Below are 20,894 nucleotides of genomic sequence, written 5' to 3'. Positions count from 1 at the left end.
GGCTATTTTTTCTTTGTTTAAAATATATTTTTATTGATTTCAGAGAGGAAGGGAGAGGGAGAGAGAGAGAGAGAGAAACATCAACGATGAGCCCTGGCTGGTGTGGCTCAGTGGATAGGGTGTCGGCCTGTGGACTGAAGGGTCCCGGGTTCGATTCCGGTCAAGGGCACATACCCAGGTTGTGGGCTCCATCCCCAGTGTGGGCCATGCAGGAGACAGCCGATCAGGGATTCTCTCTCATCATGGACGTTTCTTTCTCTCTCCCTTCCTACCTGAAACCAATAAAAATGTATTAAAAAGTCACTGCATCTCACACTTTGAAGAGGTGAATTTTATGGCATGTGAATTTACGTCTCAATAAAAAAGGAAGAGACACTTTGTCAGACAAACACTCTCTGGAGGAATCTGTCCCCGGCCGCAGCTCCGGAGACACGCGCCAGCTCTCCCGGCAGAACGCGGACACGCGGGAGAAACGTGGGTGCACGCGAAGGGATAAATACACCCTCCCCGCAAGAAGAAATGAAGAGACCCAGAAATGGCTACCACTCGGGCAGATAGAAAAGACCCTTCCTCTTATTTTCAGTTGCTAGAAAAATCAGCAGGTGTGGCTCAGTGGATAGAGCGTCGGCCTGCGGACTGAAAAGTCTCAGGTTCGATTACAGTCAAGGGCACATGCCCAGGTGGTGGGCTCGATCCCCAGTGGGGGGTGTGCAGGAGGCAGCCGATCCATGATTCTCTCTCATCATGGATGTTTCTATCTCTCTTTCCCATTCCCTTCCTCTCTGAAATCAATAAAAAAAATATATTTTAAAAAATCAGCAGGTTTGGCTCTGTGGATAGAGAGCATCGGCCTGCGAACTGAAAGGTCTCAGGTTCGATTCCGGTCGAGGGCACAGGCCCGGGTGGTGGGCTGGATCCCCAGTGGGGGATTTGCAGGAGGCAGCTGATCCATGATTCTCTCTCATCATGGGTGTTTCTCTCTCTCTCTCCCTCTTCCTTCCTCTCTGAAATCAATAAAAATATATTTTTTAAAAATCACGGTGTCTCATAAAAAGGGTAGGAGGCACTGTGGGTAGATAGCATATGTTTGTAAAAATAAACTATAAAGCCTGGCCAGGGTGGCTCAGTGGTTGAGCGTTGACCTAGGAACCAGGAGGTCAGGGTTCGATTCCCGGTCAGGGCACATGCCCAGGTTGCGGGCTCGATCCCCAGTAGGGGGCGTGCAGGAGGCAGCCGATCCATGATTCTCTCTCATCATGGATGTTTCTCTCTCTCTCCCTCTCCCTTGCTCTCTCTCTAAAGGTCAATAAAAAATATTAAAAAAAATAAACTGTCTGAAAATGTCACAAAAGCTGGGAGGGGGAGCGGAGGAGACAGCTGGGGGTTCGCCCTGCCCTGACGTGCTCTCATCTGATTGGAAGGCAGAGCGTGATCGGTTAGAGACATCCCCTTGGCACCCCCTCAGGACGACCCTGGCAAAGCCTTCACCGAGAGATAGAGACTACGCTAATAATAAGACAAGATGGAACCATGACAAATCCTAAAATAATCCAAAAGCAGAAAAAAAAAAAAAAAGAAGGCGAAAGAGCACAAAACACAGATGGAGCAAACAGAAGAAATGGCAAGAACGCTGATTTCGTTCCAATCGTACCCGTCACCGCGCTGACTCTGATGATCCAAACACACGCAGTAAGACACCGAGTTGGACATAAATAGAAAGACCCAACTGTCTACAAGGAACACGCCTGAAATAAACATGTGCAGCCTGCCCCGGGCCGGTGAGGCTCAGGGGTTGAGCGTTGACCTAGGAACCAGGAGGTCAGGGTTCGATTCCCGGTCAAGGGCACAGGACCGGGCTGTGGGCTCGATCCCCAATAGGGGGCGTGCAGGAGGCAGCCGATCCGTGATTCTCTCTCATCATGGATGTTTCTCTCTCTCTCTCTCTCTCTCTCTCTCTCTCTCTCTATCTCTATCTCTATCTCTATCTCTCTCTATCTCTCCCCCTTCCACTCTGAAGTCGATAAAAACATGTATTTTTTAAAAAGATGGCAAGGAAGGAAAATATTTTTAAAAAAACCACACTTGGAGAAAAAAACGGATGGCCGAAACCGGTGTGGCTCAGTGGATAGAGCGTCGGCCTGCGGACTGAAGGGTCCCGGGTTCGATTCCGGTCAAGGGCACGTACCTTGGTTGCAGGCACATTCCCAGTGGGAGGTGTGCAGGAGGCAGCTGATCGATGTTTCTTTCTCATCGATGTTTCTAACTCTCTATCCCTCTCCCTTCCTCTCTGTAAAATATCAATAAAATATTAAAACAAAACAAACAAACAAACAAACAAAAAACGGATGGAATTCAAAGGAGAAATAGACAAAACCACAGACAGACGTGGAGGCTTCCACTCTCCTTTCTCAATCACAGCCGGAACGAGGAGACGGATCATTAGCACGGGATTTAGAAGAAACCAACATGATCGACCATCTGGATCTAATTGTCACTTACGGGACACTCCACCCAACAACAGCACATAGACAAATAAATGCCCGCGGGACATGCGCCTTGATGGACCGTGTCCTCGTCCATGAGACAGGTCTTAACCCGTTCAAAGACGCAAACTCACTGAACAGAATGAAATTGAACTAGAAATCATTAACAGAAAACTAATAGATACCCAATCAAACCGCAGATTCCCAAATGACCCACACTCAAAGGAAACTGGGAAATATTCGGCACTGAGTGACCATGAACATACAACATATCAAAATGGGTGGGATGCAGCTAATGCAGGGCGTAGAGGACAATTCATAGCACCGACTGCTTCTACGAAAAGAAGGTGCCACATCCCCAGTAGGGGGGTGTGCAGGAGGCAGCTGATCGACACTTCCCTCTCATCGATGTTTCTGACTCTCTATCCCTCTCCCTTCCTCTCTGTAAAAAATCAATAAAATATATTTAAAAAAAAATAAAAGAAGGTGCCAAATCCATCATGTGAAGGTCCATGGCAAGAAACTAGAAAAGAAAGAGAAACGGTAATCTCCAGCCGAAACCGGTTTGGCTCAGTGGATAGAGCGTCGGCCTGCGGACTGAAGGGTCCCGGGTTCGATTCCAGTCAAGGGCATGTACCTTGTTTGCGGGCACATCCCCAGTGGGAGGTGTGCAGGAGGCAGCTGATCGATGTTTCTCTCTCATCGATGTTTCTAGCTCTCTATCCCTCTCCCTTCCTCTCTGTAAAATACCAATAAAATATATATATATTAAAAAAAAAAAAAAGAAAAAAGAAACGGTAATCTCCAAACACACGGAAGGGAAGAAATAGACTTGGCTAAGGCATCACTGGCCCTCAAGAGTTCTGAGCGGGTAAATGGTTGCAGAAATGACGGCATCTCAACAGTATCTCCGCTTAGACATCTTCGGTGATAGAATTACTCACCGAAGAGAATGGTGACGAATACGCCCCTTTCCTGTTATGATCTCACACAACTTCCCCACACGATCATCTTTTCTCCCTGCTTCCCCTGCCACTCGGAGTATTTTAACTCCGGCCGGCTGTGCCCCTGCCCCTTCCTGCCCCCTTTATTTGTTTGTTTGTTTTTAAATATATATATATATATATTTTGTACTGGTTTCAGAGAGGAAGGCAGAGGGAGAGAGAGAAACATCAGTGCTGAGAGAGAATCCCTGGTCGGCTGCCTCCTGCACGCCCCACACTGGGGATGGAGCCCGAAACCCGGGCCTGGGCCCTTGACCGGGAATCGAACTCTGACCTCCTGGTTCCTAGGTGGACGCTCAAGCCCGGAGCCACGCCCGCTGAGCAGGACTAAGTTTTTATAGCAATTTCACGTGGGAAAGTTCAAAGACTTTGGAACGTTTCCCAGACTCATAGCATCTTCCTCTCAAGACAATGTTTCCTTCTTGTTTTAAACAAATATTTTATTTACTTTTTATTGTTTAGAGAGAGGAAGGAGGGAGGGAGGGAGAGAGGAAGAGGAGGGAGGGAAGGAGGGAGGGAGGAAAGGAGGGAGAAAGGGAGGAGGAGGGGGGAAGGAGGGAGGGAAGGAGGGAGGAGGAATGAGGGAGGGAGGGAGGAGGGAGGGAGGGAGAAAAGGAGGGAGGGAGGAGGGAAGGAGGAAGGGAGGGAGGGAAGGAGGGAAGGAAGGAGGGAGGGAGGGAAGGAGGGAGGGAAGGAGGGAGGGAGGGAGAAAAGGAGGGAGGGAGGAGGGAAGGAGGAAGGGAGGGAGGGAAGGAGGGAAGGAAGGAGGGAGGGAAGGAGAGAGGGAGGGAGGGAGAAAGGGAAGGAGGGAGGGAGGGAGAAAAGGAGGGAGGGAGGGAGGTTTGCTGTCCCACTTACTGACGCGTTCATTGGTTGGGTCTTGTATGCGCCCCGACTAGGGATCGCACCCGCCCGCCGCCTTGGCGATCGGGAACGAGGCTCTCACCAGCTGAGCTCCCCGGCCAGGCCCAAGAATGGCTCTTTCTTCCATCTCTTTTTCAAAAACTCACTTCCTGTTCCCGCCCTGCCTGAGCCCTTGGCCAACAGGCCCCTCTCGTGGGCCTGGCCGCAGCGCTAAGGCACGGACCTCGCCGGCCGGCCGGCCAGCGTGCGGGGCTGGCTCCCAGGAGGAGACGTAGCACCGCTCACACTGGGCTTTGCCAGAGACCAGTCCGGGGCGCCTGGCGAATTGAATCGTGTGAGTTCCTGCGGCATAAGGAAGTGGCATCGATCGGCCTGCGCGCGAGTGTTTATCGCGTGGAAGGGCGGGTGTTTATCTCACCCAAGGGAGAGGCCGCTGGGTGTGAGCCCTTGGCGGGAGCTCCGAGGGGTGGCCTACCCAAGGACGCGTGCCCGCAGGGAGGTGCGTGCCCAGGACGCTGGAGCTGAGACGATTATACAATTTCTTGCCAAACCCGTGATGCTGGGGCCACGCCGAGGAGAGTTCCTGCTGGATTGGGGGCCGGGGCGGGGTCGGGGGGTCGGGGGGTCGGGGGGTCGGGGGGTTGCCAGGTTACCTGAGCTCAACACTAAGTAACACAGGAAGCCAAAACCGGTGTGGCTCAGTGGATAGAGCGTCGGCCTGCGGACTGAAGGGTCCCAGGTTCGATTCCGGTCAAGGGCATGTACCTTGGTTGCGGGCACATCCCCAGTGGGAGGTGTGCAGGAGGCAGCTGATCGATGTTTCTCTCTCATCAATGTTTCTAGCTCTCTATCCCTCTTCCTTCCTCTCTGTAAGAAATCAATAAAAAATATATTAAAATAAATAAAAGAAAAAAGAATGCAAATAATCTCCTTAAAAAAACAACAAAAAAAACTAACACAGGAAGATGCGCAGTAACCTTTGCGCCGTCGGCACCCAGGATGGAGCTGCCTGCAGGCGGCGGACGGTTTGGGTCCTTGGCGAGGCTGAGATGAAGAGCGAGGAGAGGCCTCGTGGGGGTGGCTCAGTGGCTGGAGCGTCGGCCGGCCTGCGGACTGAAGGGTCCCCCCGGGTTCGATTCCGGTCAAGGGCATGTACCTTGGTTGCGGGCACATCCCCAGTGGGAGGTGTGCAGGAGGCAGCTGATGGATGTTTCTCTCTCATCGATGTTTCTAACTCTCTATCACTCTCCCTTCCTTTCTGTAAAATATCAATAAAATATATTTTAAAAAAATATATATATATATTTAAAAAAAATAAAAATAAATAAATTTGACACCGAAGCTGGCCGTGTGCCGGCTGCAGGCACGGCCGGACCCAGGACCTCGGACCACATTCCTGAGCTCACGTCTTGGGGATCCCCCCTTGGGACACGGGCTGGTTGCCCTGGTGTCATAGCCCCGATTCTCCACTCCCCGTTGGTTTTCCCAGAAAGAGGCAGCATACCCCTCCGGACGGTCTGGGATGTGAGTCAGATCCACGGCAAAGAAACCTCTCTCCTCCCAAACCACACCCACCCCGCGCACCCGGCACTTTTGCTCAGAAGCAGAAAACAAAGGCTATTATTCGTTCCCGGTTTGGGAAACTTTAAAATAGCAGATGAGAGGACGCCGCACGATCCCGAAGCTCCGACCTCTACTTACGGCTATATTTAGCGGTGAGGCCCTCCGAGGAGTAACTGCTGGTTTTGGGGGGGGGGAACCGGCGCGGCCCCGGCGCGGCGTCTGTCTTTGGAAAGGAACGCCTCTGAGTTTGGGAAAACCACAAACTCCGGCGGCTGCCGCCTGGCTGGCACGCGCTGGGACCCACCACCGGTCAGAAGCAAGTCCAGGCGCCCCGGCCAGTGCGGCTCAGTGGTTAGAGGCTCTCCCATGCACCCAAGGGTCATGAGCTCGAGTCCCGGTCCGGGGCAGGCACCTGGATTGCAGATGTTTTTTTTTTTTTGAAATATATATATATTTTAATATATTTTATTGATTTTTTGCAGAGAGAAAGGGAGAGGGAGAGAGAGTTAGAAACATCGATCCGCTGCCTCCTGCACGCCCCCTACTGGGGATGTGCCCACATCCAAGGTACATGCCCTTGACCAGAATCGAACCCGGGACCCTTCAGTCCGCAGGCCAAGGCTCTATCCACTGAGCCACACCGGTTAGGGCTGAAATATATATATATATATTTTTAAATATATTTTATTGATATTTTACAGAGAGGAAGGGAGAGGGACAGAGAGCTAGAAACATCGATGAGAGAGAAACATCGATCAGCTGCCTCCTGCACGCCCCCTACTGGGGATCGAGCCCAAAACCCAGGCATGTGCCCTTTACTGGAATCGAACCCAGGACCCTTCAGTCTCTGATGACATCATTTTTGTTAGAGCCACTGTCACCTCACTGGGCAGGGCCACGGACATGCCTCAGGTACGTCTCCCCACATTTCATATCTAGATACACATACGTATGGCCCTGACCAGTGTGGCTCCGTGGATAGAGCGTAGGCCTGCGGACTCAAGGGTCCCGGGTTCGATTCCTGTCAAGGGCATGTACCTTGGTTGCAGGCACATCCCCAGTAGGGGGTGTGCAGGAGGCCGCTGATCGATGTTTCTCTCTCATCGATGTTTCTAACTCTCTATCCCTCTCCCTTCCTCTCTGTAAAAAATCAATAAAATATATATTTTTTAAAAAATAGATACACATACATATTGATTTCAGAGAGGAAGGGAGAGGGAGAGAGAAAGAGAAACATCCATGATGAGAGAGAATCACTGACCGGCTGCCTCCTGCACACCCCCCACTGGGGATCGAGCCCACAACCCGGGCCTGCGCCCTGACCGGGAATCGAACCCTGACCTCCTGATTCCTAGGTTGATGCTCAACCCCTGAGCCACGCCGGCCGGGCTGGCCGACCACAAACCAGCAGAGGGTCTTGGGGCGTGCAGCCCCCCGCTCCCCGTCTCCCTGAGGTGGAGAATGGCGTTGCCTGACATCACTCGGTCCTTCTCCAACTCGGAGAACAGAACTCAGCTCGGAAAGGGGCCGTTTCTCCGTGGAGCGTTCTGGGTAATTTCCCACTCCCTCCCGGCGCTGAGCTGAGCGTCAAGTGGATTTATAATGGGAGCAATTAGCAGGCCGCTTGGCCCCCGCCCTGGGCTAACGGGGCTCCCTCCCGCCTCCTGCCTGCCTGCGTTTCTGGAGACGCCGGAGACGTGGGGAGCGGTGGGAGGCAGCTCCCCGTATCTCCCTGCAGTGAGGACAGAGCAGGTGCTTTGCCAAAACGGCCTCCGCCCAGCCCGCTCCTGGCATCCCTCCGGCCCTCGTTTTTTTATTTGTATTTTCCTGCAATTAGGGCTACATGAATGCTGGGAACGGCTCCCGTCTCGGCCAAGTTATTCCCACCCCCGCCCTCCGGCTTTCCCCCCAAATCTCCTCCCCGTGGGGAAACCCGGCGTCTGACCCAGCCCGCGTCCTTGCACGGGGGGTGGGTTATCTTTCTATTCATTTATTTATTTTAAAATGTATTTTCATTGATTTCAGAGAGGAAGGGAGAGGGAGAGATAGAAGCATCCGTGAGGAGCCCTGGCGGGTGTGGCTCAGTGGATAGAGCAGGGATGGGCAAACTTTTTGACTCGAGGGCCGCCATGGGTTCTTAAACTGGACCGGAGGGCCGGAACAAAAGCATGGATGGAGTGTTTGTGTGAACTGATATAAATTCAAAGTAAAGGAGCGGAGGGGAGAGCAAGAGAACCCTCCGCTCTTTCGGCTCCGCGGGCCGGATAGAACAGCCGAACGGGCCGGATCCGGCCCGCGGGCCGTAGTTTGCCCACGGCTGGGAGCGTCGGCCTGCACACTGAAGGGTCCCGGGTTCGATTCCCAGTAGGGGGCGTGCAGGAGGCTGCCGATCCGTGATTCTCTCTCATCATGGATGTCTCTCTCCCCCGCTCTCCCTTCCTCTCTGACGTCAATGGGATACATGAAGCCAGTGGGTCGGCGGCCCGCGCCCCAGGCCCCTGACTGGCCGGCCACCAGCGCGCAGACCTGGCTCCCAGCCAAGCAGCCCCGCCCTTGGCCGCGCCTCCTTCGACTTGTGAATCCAACCCGCGGGCCAAGCAGCCGGGCCTGGTCACCGTTTGGCCGTCAAACACACGTTGGCAGGGACGGCCCCGGAGGGAGGGCCCGCATTCCAAGGAGGTCATGGCCAGGCTCCCTCCCAAGGGCCCCGGCGCACGGGCCTCCCTCCTGGCGGGAGAGGGGACCTCCCGGGGCGCCTTGTCACATGCCACAGCCCCGCCGTGGGGCCCCCACGACGCCGGGCCCTCCAGACAAGCCCCCTCCTTGTTGACCTCCTGACATGCTCCGTGGCTTCAATCTGGACAGACAGCTGACGCCATACACGGGCCCAGGTACCAACACAGGCCCGGACGGCGAGTGCGGGCCAGGGAACGCGGTCCGTCACGTCGTCATAGCTGCCTACGCAGCCGCCGGGCGGGGACTGGAAGTGCGTCACACAAGGGTCTGCTCGCTGTGCCTGACGCCTGAACCGACTCTAGTATCGCACATCAACGGTAATTAAACCCTGGCCAGTGTGACTCAGTGGGTAGAGCCTCGGCCTGCGGACTGAGGGGTCCCGGGTTCGATTCCGGTCAAGGGCATGTACCTGGGTTGTGGGCACATATCCAGTAGGGGGCGTGCGTGAGGCAGCTGATCGGTGTTTCTAACTCTCTCTCCCTCTCCCTTCCTCTCTGTAAAATCTATTTAAATAAATAAATAAAAATAGCCAAAACCAGTGTGGCTCAGTGGGTAGAGGATCGGCCTGCGGACGGAAGGGTCCCGGGTTCAATTCCAGTCAAGGGCATGTACCTTGGTTGCGGGCACATCCCCAGTGGGGGGCGTGCAGGAGGCAGCTGATCGGTGTTTCTAACTCTCTCTCCCTCTCCCTTCCTCTCTGTAAAATCTATTTAAATAAATAATAAATAAATAAATAATAAATAATAAATAAAAATAAACACGCCCGGCAGGCCCCGTGCTGTGCCCACCGCACAGTCGCCTTGCGATGCTCGCACACAGACACGTCCCCGTCGTCAAGGGGCCTGTGACTGGTGCCCGGGCTCCGATGGTTCCCTTGGCAACCGAGGTTGGTTGGTGCCAGTTGGTCCTTGCCCCTCAAGCCTGCCTCTTTCTCCTCGGGGTCTCTCGCCGTCAGATCCTCTCCCCGTGTGGAGGGGACGGGAGGGTCCCCCGAGCCGGGAACCCCCAGCCAGTGCCCTGGAGACGGGCTGAGACCCCAGCCCCCCGCGGTGGGGGTGGCCCGCTGACCCCCACAGCCACCCCAACCCTCCGGCGGGGAAGGCGCCCCTGCTCGCTCCGAGCTGATGGCAGGACGCGAGCTAATTTCCACGCCGCACAGGGCAGCCCGGGGGACCCCACGGTGGAGGCCGGCCCCCTCCCACGGTGCCGCCGCCCCAAATGGCTGTCTGTGAGGTTCCACTTCTCCCCCGGGCTCTCTGGAAACGGGTGTCAGAATGCCATGGCAACCCCTGCCAGGCCGCAGTTGCCACCCTCCGCTCTGCTGCCCTCGTGTGGGGATCCCGGCGCCAACTCGGTGCCCGTGGCCCACGTGACCTGTGCTCGCGCTGGGCAAGGCGGCGTCGGTCAGATGCGGACGTGCTCTAGCCCGGCCGGTGCGGCTCAGTGGGTAGAGCGTCGGCCCATGAACCAGGAGGTCAGGGTTCGATTGCGTCAGGGCGCAGGCCCGGGTTGCGGGCTCGATCCCCAGCGCGGGGCGTGCAGGAGGCAGCCGATCCGCGATTCTCTCTTATCATGGATGTTTCTATCTCTCCCTCTCCCTTCCTCTCTGAAGCCCATAAAAACCTATTTTTTAAAGACGGAACAGGCGTCTATGACTCAAGGGATAACTTCAGGTGTGTGAGCCCTTTTGGAGGTGACCTGGAGGGGTGGTCACCGGGAGCGTTTGCAGGTTTCCAACCAGCAAGCCTGTGGCCACCGGCATGGAGCGTGAGCGCCCCCGTGTGGCTCGTGGGGGAATCATCCCCGTGTTAGGGCGCTGAGGCAGAGAACAGGGCGGGTGGGGTCCCGGCACCACGAAGGGTCCACCTCAGGGAACAGCAGGGACTTGGAATCACGCCTGACAGCGCCCCCAGGACAGGATCCTGGCCCAGAGTGTGTGTCAGTGGTTGTGCATCCATCTATGAGCCAGGTCACGGCTGGGTTCCCGGTCCGGGCACAGGCCCGGGGTGTGGGCTCGATGCCCAGTAGGGGGCGTGCAGGAGGCAGCCGATCCATGATTCTCTCATCATTGGCGTTTCTTTTCTTTTTTTTAAATATATTTTATTGACTTTTTACAGAGAGGAAGGGAGAGGGATAGAGAGTTAGAAACATCGATGAGAGAGAAACATCGATCAGCTGCCTCCTGCACGCCCCCCACTGGGGATGTGCCCACAACCAAGGTACATGCCCTTGGCCGGAATCGAACCTGGGACCTTTCAGTCCGCAGGCTGACGCTCTATCCACTGAGTCAAACCGGTTGGGGCTCATCATTGGTGTTTCTATCTTTCTCTCCCTCTCTGAAACCAATAAAAAATATATATTTAAAAAACAAACTGTTGCCCAACCAGTTTGGCTCAGTGGATAGAGCGTCGGCCTGCGGACTCAAGGGTCCTGGGTTCGATTCCGGTCAAGGGCATGTACCTTGGTTGTGGGCACATCCCCAATAGAAGGTGTGCAGGAGGCAGCTGATCCATGTTTCTCTCTCATTGATGTTTCTAACTCTCTATCCCTCTCCCTTCCTCTCTGTAAAAAAACAAAATATATTAAAAAAATAATAAAAACTGTTAGCCTGGCTGGTGTGGCTCAGTGGATAGATCATCGGCCTGCGGACTCAAGGGTCCTGGGTTCAATTCTCGTCAAGGGCACATGCCCAGGTTGTGGGCTCGATGCCCAGAGTGGGGCGTACAGGAGGCAGCCAATCCATGATTCTCATCATTGATGTTTCTCTCTCTCTCACCCCCTCCCTTTCTCTCTGAAATCAATAAAAATATATTTAAAAAACAAACAAAAAGAAACTTAGTGCTTTAATGTGCGTTTCTAATAACGACTGTGCTGTTTTCTGGGTTGGTTTTGGTAGATTCACAGGAACATTATTATGGGCTGCTGTTGTCCTGCCTGTCTGCATGCTGGTCCTTTTCTATTGGCCGCAGAGCATCACCAACCGTACGTGATTGGCACTGGCTCCCCTGTGCCCTCCGCTTCTTCTCCGGCTCTGCCCTGGGTGCGTTCAATCATCTGGAAACGGTCTGATCCCCTCAGGTCTTGATTTTAAGCTTTTAGTTGAGATTGGAGCCGCTTTTAGGTCTCAGCCCAATTCTGCGGTGGCGTTTGAGGCAGCAGCCCTGTGGAGTCCCTTCCTCAACGCCCACAGACCAGGACCGCTCCTTCTGCTGTGGCAGCAGCGGGCCCAGCCTGGGTGCGCACAGATCTAAGCCTCCCGAGGGGCTCCTTGGCTCTGATGGTTCCCCAGACGCAGGTCCCAGGACCAGATGGAGATCACGGCGCTGTCCCCAAGGGCTCCCCACCCGGGACTCTGGCCTGCACGCTGCAGTCGCTTCTGCTCCTTGAACCCCAAGCCCATCACAACTTGGGGGTCTGCTGGCCTCCACCTGTGGGCCACAGCCTGGACACGCTCCAGGGAGCAGCTGGAGTGTTTTTCATTATTGGTACATTTTTATTGATTTCAGAGGAAGAGAAACATCAATGATGAGAATCATCCATCGCCCTGCCTCCTGCATGCCCCTACTGGGACCGTGACCTCCTGGGTCATAGGCTGATGCTCAACCACTGAGCCATGCTGGCCAGGCTGGAATATTGTTTTAAAATCCTCACCGGAAGATATTCTTCCATTGATTTTTTTTTTTTTTTGAGAGGAAGAGAGGGACAGAGTGGGAGAGAGAAACATGGACGTGAGAGGGACACATCTCTTAGCTGCCTCCCTCACACAGCCCGAGCAGGGCTGGGGATCGAACCTGCAACTGAGGCACGTGCCCTTGACCCTTCAGTCTGTGGGCTGACGCCCTAACCACTGAGAAAAACTAGCCAGGGCCAAGCTGGGCTGTTTGAGGGGCTCACCCCATGTTTCCATTTCAGGTCCCTGCTTTTCCTTGTTTGATGGTAAAACGTCCCCCTGGCTGGTGGGACTCGGTGACCACAGAATAACTTTACATGCTCTTGGTGCGCGCGAAACAATGACCGAGGTGGTGAGCTGCTGAACAGCTCGATGGGGGGAATCATTCCACCGACACGGGCACTGCACGCGGTAAAGCCAGTCTCACTCGTCACGTGAACCCGCGTGAAGGTGGCTGAGGCCTGTGGCTCTGAAGGGAAGGTGGTGGCCGGCAAGCACAGCGGATGCTGCTTCGAGTCTTTGCCGATGGGTCGGTGAAGAGATGGTTCTGGAACATCGCAGCGTGGAGGACAGCCATGACAGCCACGGCTGGGCTCCCTGGGGACCCTCTGGCCCCGAGGGGCTCCCGCTGTGCTGAGCCCAGGTCTGCACACGGGCTTCCAGAAACCCTCCCCTCTCCGGCGTCCCGGCCCGGGTCTCCGCCCGCTTGTCCCCTGGCCTCAAACCCTTCTCCACCTCCACCCTCCCCAGCCCTCAGGCAGGTCGCTGCCGCGGCGCTAAGCTCCCGTGTCCCCTCCTCGCAAGGACCTCGGCCACCCCTCAGCTCTGCCGCGTGGCTCCCAGGATGGACGCCACCGCCGAGCCCACGGCACGGACCGCCCAGGTCACGTGGACCCCGCACCTGCTGTGGTCTACACGCTGCTTCTCCAAGGCAGGAACTGAGAACATGCAACACAAGGTTCTTCTCCGCCTGGCTGCGCCCAAGCGTCAGCCCCGCAGCGCGCTCGGCGCCACCTGAGCTGGGGAATGGCCCCTGCGCGTTGCTGGCCTGACCACCCCCCGCCCCCAACTCCTGACAGAAAGGAGCTGGACCACCACACGGGTGAGAGTGGTGGTGTAAGACTCGCCTGCTCCTCCCCACGCCATGGGGTCAGCCGCACCCTAACCACCCCCACATCCCTGTCTTCCTCGTTCCCACGGGAAACCGAGCCCTGGGGACAGGAGCGAGCAGACGGCAGTGAGACCTCGGCGGGGACCGCCCAGCACACCCACTGCACCGGGCCGAGGGGCAGCGCCGTCCACAGCAGCCCAGGCCCAGGCCCAGGCCGCACCAGTGAGCGCTCAACGCAGAGGCGCTGCCGGGCGGGCCAGGCCTGGAGAAAGGGGCTCTCCGGGTCAGCTGCGGAGCCCACCTCCTTCTCGGGTGAACTCAGCCCCAAGGCCTCGGCCCAGCCCCGCTCCCAGCCCACGCGGCCCAGCTGGCTCCTCCCACCTCTTCGTCAACTTTCCTCTTAGAACTTGAAGAAACACGAAGGCTGGTGATGGGGTGCCGGTGACCCAGGATGCAGCCAGACCCCCTTTCTGTGGACTCTGCCCTTCACGGCCGGCAAGGACTCTGGTGCCGAGGAAAACGTTTCCTCCGGACACGGCTTCCAGCCTGAGGGTCGCCGGTGCGGGAGAGGCCTGGGCTGCTGCTGCTGCTGCTGCTGCTGCTGCGGCCACAGGGGTCACCCAGCCTGAGGGCAGGCGGGCTGGTCCCACGTGCACAAGTCGAACCGATTCAGCCATCACTGGCTCAGCGTGTCACTTCCTGACAGTGGTGTTTTACCGCAGAAACAACAAATCCTCTCTAATGGAGTCACTTCAGGTACCCACCATCAGCCAGGAAACGGGTCCTTTTTTGAAAACGTGGCATTTTGAGGTTGAAAACCCAGTCCGTCGGGGCTTTAAACAGCACTGGCCATGCTCAGAGAAGGCTGCTGTTCAAAAGCGGTTCACCCTCACCGCACGGCAGCGCCCCCTTCTGTTCAACCTCTTTTATTGTGAGATACTCCGCGAAGGGAAAGACTCCTGCCTTCGGTGCAGGCCCCCAATGCTGCCAGGGCGTGACCCTGCGTCTTCCTAACAGGTTACAGGTTCACAGTAACGAGCAAGCCCCCAATGCTGCCAGGGCGGCGTGACCCTGCGTCTTCCTAACAGGTTACAGGTTCACAGTGACAAACGCCTGCAGAAAACAGGCCAATCCCCACTCGTGGATCTCGGACAGAAATCCGCTCCCAAGACGCCGACCTGGGCTCCTCAGCGTTTCACACACACCGAGACTCAGAGAATCCAAGCCGAGCAGAAGCCATGTACTCCGCAGCAGCATTTCCTCCCAGGGACGTGAACTCTGTCCCACCCCACAGCAAACGGCTTCAAAACACAGCGGTATTTTAAGTTCGAGTGCCCACCACTCGGCTTTGCACACACGCGCACACGCCCCCTTCACTGAAGCACCTGGTCCTGAACGGAATCGAGCTCAGCAGCAATTCAGACGTGTAAGAGAACCTACGCGTGTGTTTTCTATCCTAAGTGAAATTTAATCAATTCTACCCTTCGAATCCTACTTTTCTGCATATTTAAGTGATGCTTCCTTTTCCTAAGGTAACTAACTGTGTAAGGAAACCTCGGACAGCTGAAGAGCTTTGGTAAAACTAGGGCAGAACCTACTCACATGAGCAAACAGCTCCTACACTGAGACCCCCAGTCCTAGTGTGCTGTCACCGGGCAGGACGGAGCCAGTTCGGTCTCACGGAAACCACACCAAGGTCACCGGGGAGCAAGACCTCCTTCTCCCCGCGGCGGACTGCCTGGTTGTTCGTCCACATCCTCGCACCACTCACAACACGCTAGCATGGAAGCTGCGGCGTGTCTGATGGAAATCCTTCGTTCCGGCATCTTTAAAGCTTGGGAGCAACTTGAAAGCAGTGGGCACACATGGACACCTCCTGGAACTTGGCTCCTTCCACATCGACGCCAAAGGCAGGTGAAGGGGTCATTGCCATTCCTGCTAGCGAGGCGGCTGTCCACAGCCCCGCCATCACTCGCAGCTCCACCCGGCTCTGAAGAGCTGTGCGACCACGTGGGGGCCTTGGCCATCCAACGGAAGCATCCATGGTCCTCAGAGCGCCTGTCGTCCGCACCACCTTTACTCTGGCGGCGCCAAGTCCTGAGCAAGCGCTTCCCCTGGTGACAGCGCGGGCCAGAAGGCAGCGTGGAGGACAGTTTGACTGCATTGGCAATATTTACAACTCTCAACAACTTACCAAGTAAGTACTGTCATTTCATTTGTGTGAAATGATCCAAATGTACAAAAATAAAGACTGGGAAGACGAACAGACTCCAAATTAAGTGACAATAATAATAAAGGCATTCTAAACAGCACCATCTTCCCTACTAGTGGTTTTCAGATGCTTATTAAACAAGGGATAAGCTCACTTGCTTAGATATTTGAAATACAACTTTATTCTGATTCTAAACGAAAAGGAATGGGAATGACAGTAACAAACAAGGTTTCACCACGGAGTATTGTGATGCGACTGCAGCATTCTTATCGTTGAAACTCAATAAGGAAACAACTGTGTTCCCGAACAGCTAAATATGCGGTCCAAAGTGAAGGTATCTTAACTGCCACACTCCCTCCGGAGCCCATCCGTCTGTCAGCATCCCGGGGTCAAGCACAGGCTCTGCTTAGCTATGTAATAAAGTGGCAAACACGCGCACCACTGACATCACAGGACAGCTGCCTATAAAACTAGACTTCTGACGCTGGGCCCCAGCTCCCGTCTCACAGGTCGTCATCCTCGTCGGGGAGCGCGGTGGTCTGAGCAACCTGGACAGAGAGACGGACAGGTCACGCTGCAGCCGCAGCAGCAGGCGGGCGAGCTCACAGCGTCGCCGGGAAGGACCACTCACCTCGAGATCGTGCTCGTACTGTGCTGCCAGCGCGGGGTCCATGACCACCTCTGGGGGGGCGAGAGCAGGCATGGCGACGAACTCCAAGTTAGGGTCCCCGATGAGCTTTCTGGCAAGCCAGAGGAAGGGCTTCTCGAAGTTGTAGTTGCTTTTGGCAGAGATGTCGTAGTACTGTTAGGAGAAGGAAACGCGACTTTGGTTATTCTAGGAGACGTCTCAGCCCAAAGACAAGATTCTTCGGTCCACACGTTTATGAGTGGTCCACACGGACCCACACTACTCTTATCCAAGGGCTACGTCCGTAAGCTTAGGACACGCACCTGAAGGTTCTTCTTTCGGTGGAAGACAATGGACTTTGCCTTCACCTTCCTGTCCTTGATGTCCACTTTGTTGCCACACAAGACGATGGGGATGTTCTCACACACGCGCACCAGATCTCGATGCCAGTTAGGCACATTCTTGTAAGTGACTCTCGAAGTTACATCAAACATGATGATGGCACACTGGGCTGGAAGACGGATTCAGAGAGATTAGGACACTCCCAGGGGTTTTCCACACGGATGAGAAACAATAGGAACTATGAATTCAAGCTCATGGTCTCAGGCAAACTCCAGGTCAGCGAGGTGTCTCTCAATATCAAGGCCCCCAATTCTAGGGATCGCCGTACTGAACAGTACGTGTATGCAGTGGGCCCTCGTTTCTCAACCTTCATTTGTCCCAGAGGGTTATCTGAAAACCAATCATTTCTTCCCATAAGAAATCATGTAAATCCAAGTAATCCGTTCCGGACCCCCAAATGATTCCATTTTAGCCTTTCTTACATACAAGCCCACTGTGTTATAAACACTAAAAATAAAAAGGACATGAAATGTAAATTTAACAGAGGAAAGGAAACCACAACATCCTGAGATGTGCAGTGCCAATGGGCGCATGTCGGCTTCTCTCCTGTCACCGGGGAGATGGGTGACTGGTCCCACAGGTGTCACAGGGAAGGGCTGTCAGGAACTGAAGACCCGCCTGCCATACCCAAGCTCTCTCCCTGCAACGGTTCATCCTCCCACCTCACCCCACGAGTATCCAAAGTAGATTCACGACCCTCAGCATCCAGAGAACTCACCCCTGTATTACGAGGGTCTCGAAAACTATTCTTTAAAAGGCCCGTAAGTGGCCGAGTACATGGGATGTTCTGTGCCTGTTTTTTAAAAGCCAGCGGAGCCTCTATCTATTGACCTGCACATACAGCCGTGATCGCGTGAGAACAGGCCCGAGTGCGCCACGGACAGACAGTGAAAGGCGCGGAGGGGCTCCCGACACCTGCGTCCATAGTGAAGTCCCAGACGTCAGCCTTCTCTGGTCATCGTTTTGTTTGGTTCAACAATGAACGTTCACTTCCTTTGCCACTTTTAAACCGAGCATTTTGGCCCCAACCGGTGTGGATGGAGCGTCAGCCTGTGGACTCAAGGGTCCCGGGTTTGATTCCGGTCAAGGGCATGTACCTTGGTTGCGGGCACATCCCCAGTGGGAGGTGTGCAGGAGGCAGCTGATGGATGTTTCTCTCCCATCGATGTTTCTAGCTCTCTGTCCCTCTCCCTTCCTCTCTGTAAAAAATCAATAAAATATTAAAAAAAGTAAACGGAGCATTTTGGGAGCAAATTTTCTTTTACAAAATCCAGCGGCGTTAAAAAGAAACCAGCTGGTCCCTTTCCACGCTGGCCACCAGCACGCCAGCTCCTCGGACCGTGTGTGGCCGCCTGCTCGCCTCTCCTTAACGGACTGGCTAACGGTCACTGGTGACCCCCAAGGTATCCCACACTAGGTCTCCAAACGCTGACGCTGCACCCCCATCTGCTAACCATGAGCCTCCACGCAAATCCGTGTTTTTCATCAGGGCGCAGCGGCCCTCCGACACCCAACACTTGTGTCAAATCGTGTCCCCTGCACAGGCGGGCGGCTCCCCGAGGCGGCAACCTCCTTCCCTCCCGGCCGTTGGCCTGGAGCTGCCGGTCGGAGGGGAGGACCACGGCCGCTCGCAGCCCTACCTTGGATGTAGTAGCCGTCTCGCAGCCCCCCGAACTTCTCCTGGCCGGCCGTGTCCCACACGTTGAACTTGATGGGCCCTCGGTTGGTGTGGAACACGAGGGGGTGCACCTCCACGCCCAGGGTGGCTGAAACAGGGCGTGCGGGTCAGTCCCGGAGCCCGCGGGCGCCCACCTCCCCGGCCCCCACACCCCGCGGCCCCGCGCCCCACGTACCGACATACTTCTTCTCGAATTCGCCCGTCAGGTGGCGTTTCACGAAGGTGGTTTTCCCCGTCCCCCCGTCACCGACCAACACAAGCTGCCGGGAAACGCGTCCTTGGAACGAAGCACCCCAAACACAGATCCCCCCGCCCCGGACCCCAGCACCAGGGAGCTGTTGTACTTTCTGGAACCCCACTTCCCGGAAGGAGGAACCCCCCCTTTAACGGCCCCTTCGGGTCACTTTCTACAAAGGACCGCCGGGAAACGGCCCCCGGCTCCGGCTTTCGGGGGCCACTGGAGGGTCCCCGCCCCCGCCCGCGGCCCCAGAGGAAACCCGGTTAACAAAGGCGGCGTGGACGGGCCCCCCGCGTCCCCAGGACCGCCTCCCCTGCGGACCCCCCGCGTCCCGCGCCGCCAGCCCCGCTCCCGGGGACGACATACTTTGAACTGAACTTGGGGTTCTCCTTGGGCGGCCATGGTGATGTCACTGCAAAGCGAGAGAGGAAGAGAGCTCAGGCCCTGCGCGGGCGGGCGGGCGGGTGCGCCGACCCGGGGCGCACATGGCGGGCGGGCCCACGTGCGCCCACAAAGGCCGGCGCCCCGCGCCCCGGCCCCCGCGCTGGCGGGCAGGGCGGCGGCGGCACGAGGGCGCGCAATGGCGGCGGGTCCCCGCCCGCTCATTCAGCGCCGGGCTGGCCGCGCGCCCGACCGGGAGCCGCTCGGAGGCCGGACCGCGGAAAGCGCCTGGTCACGCGGGCGGCCGGCCGGACGGGCCTCGGTCCCCCTGCCCGCTCCTTCCGGGCCCTCCGGTGAGACCACCGCCCGGCTGTCCTCCCCGGCCCTCCGCGCTGGGACCCCGGCCCCGCGGCCTCCGCCACCGGGAAGGGAGAGGAGCCCGCGCCCGCCCGCCCGCCCGCCGCCTGGGCCCGCAGTAACCGCCCGCTCCTGGCCGCCGCCCGGGCCGCCGCCGCGACGTCCCGGACCCGCCCTCCGTCCCGGTCCCCGTCCTCGGTCCCCGGTCCCCGGCCCCCGACCCAGCCCCGCCGCCGCCGATACCTTCCAGAACCGTCTCCCGGGCCGTCTGACTGAGAGCTGGAAAGATGGCGGAAGCGCGATTCAAATGCCCGGAGACGCAGCCGACGCCGGCGCGCGCCGAAGGAGGCGGGGCAACGGCGCGGCGCCGCTCCCACGTGGCCTGGCGCGCGCGCGCACGCCCGCCGCCGGCCGCACCCGTCTGCGGGCGCGCACGCGCACGGCTGCCGGCGAGCCACGTGCGCCCTTCGGGAGGGCGGTTTCCCGCGTGCGCATGCGCCGTCGGGAGGCGGCGCGCCCTCCGGCCGCCGCGGTCACAGAGCTGGGAGGGGTCGGCCCGGGCCGCTTGGGCGGGAAACGCGGGCAGCGTCCCACACAAAAGACCACGGGCCTCCCGCACGGGCACGGGCATGGCAGCGCAGCACCCTCCGGCGCCCTGGTTGGGGTGCGGTCCCCGATCCCTGCCCCTGGGTCTCCATCAGGACCCGGGGGGGAGGGGGGCAGGGGGGGAGGGGGGCAGGGGGGGGAGGGGTACAAAGTGTGGACTCGGTCTGCAGGCTTTGGGGTCGTTTCCTGCCAACGCGGGGGGCGGGGGGCGGAGATGAGTTTGCGTGTTTGCAACCCGCGCAGCTCATCCTCGTGGCTAACCCGGATGCAGCTCATGAGTATTGCGGTTCCGGACTCTTTTTTTTTTTTTTAAATATATTTTATTGATTTTTTACAGAGAGGAAGAGAGAGGCATAGAGAGTTAGAAACATCGATGAGAGAGAAACATCGATCAGCTGCCTCCTGCACACCTCCCACTGGGGATGTGCCCGCAACCAAGGTCCATGCCCTTGACCGGAATCGAACCCGGGACCTTTCAGTCCGCAGGCCGAGGCTCTATCCACTGAGCCACACCGGTTTAGGGCGGTTCCGGACTCTTGACCGAAGGCTGTGGGGCAGTCACTTGCACCCGCCATGCACGAAAAAGGGGAAGAAGGCCAGGAGCCGACTGGGGGCTCAGGGAAGGCCTGCCTGGCGGTTTTGCAAACTCGGACCTCAAGGAACCTCGAGGGATGGCCTGGAATTAAACATTTACCTAAAAGCAGTTTGTCATGTCCTGGGCCAGTATTTACCTGTTGTCTTTCTGCATCTAAGACAGTTTGGCTCAAATAAACTCAAAATTCTTTACAGTTTTTTTTTTTTTTTTTTTTCACATGAACACTAGGATGTCCCCCCTCCAAGGGGTGGTCAGGCGAGAAAAGGAGATGAGCTTGGAGTCACTTTGAGCAAAGTGGGCCGAACGGAGTCCTCCACGCTCTCGAGTCTAAGGCTGGTTTTGGCCTTTGTAGGGACAAGCCACAGT

General features: G+C 56.7%; 1 protein-coding gene across 1 annotated transcript; it reads right to left on the bottom strand.

Annotated features, from left to right (window-relative positions):
- Positions 1-15,801: 15,801 nt before the first annotated feature.
- Positions 15,802-19,736, bottom strand: RAN (RAN, member RAS oncogene family). Its single transcript, XM_080650069.1, has 7 exons — positions 19,571-19,736; positions 18,956-19,001; positions 18,527-18,611; positions 18,314-18,439; positions 16,595-16,782; positions 16,275-16,445; positions 15,802-16,191 (listed from the first exon to the last, which is right to left on the bottom strand). Exons 2-7 carry the CDS (start codon positions 18,989-18,991, stop codon positions 16,147-16,149), a joined length of 651 nt encoding a protein of 216 aa, XP_080506195.1. The 5' UTR covers positions 18,992-19,001; positions 19,571-19,736; the 3' UTR covers positions 15,802-16,146.
- Between the last annotated feature and the right edge of the window lie 1,158 nt (positions 19,737-20,894).

Source organism: Plecotus auritus (assembly GCF_963455305.1).
Source record: "Plecotus auritus genome assembly, chromosome: 13".
Lineage (NCBI taxonomy): Eukaryota > Metazoa > Chordata > Mammalia > Chiroptera > Vespertilionidae > Plecotus > Plecotus auritus.
The sequence above is the reverse complement of the archived record's forward strand: the minus strand, read 5'-3'. Positions and strand labels throughout refer to the sequence as shown.

Excerpts from the sequence above, each read along its gene's own strand:
- RAN (XM_080650069.1), bottom strand. The coding sequence starts at position 18,991 with ATGGCCGCCCAAGGAGAACCCCAAGTTCAGTTCAAA. Across the intron at positions 16,783-18,313 it reads AGACGGCTACTACATCCAAG|CCCAGTGTGCCATCATCATG; the intron begins GTAGGGCTGCGA and ends TCCGTCTTCCAG. Across the intron at positions 16,446-16,594 it reads ACCGAAAGAAGAACCTTCAG|TACTACGACATCTCTGCCAA; the intron begins GTGCGTGTCCTA and ends TTCTCCTAACAG.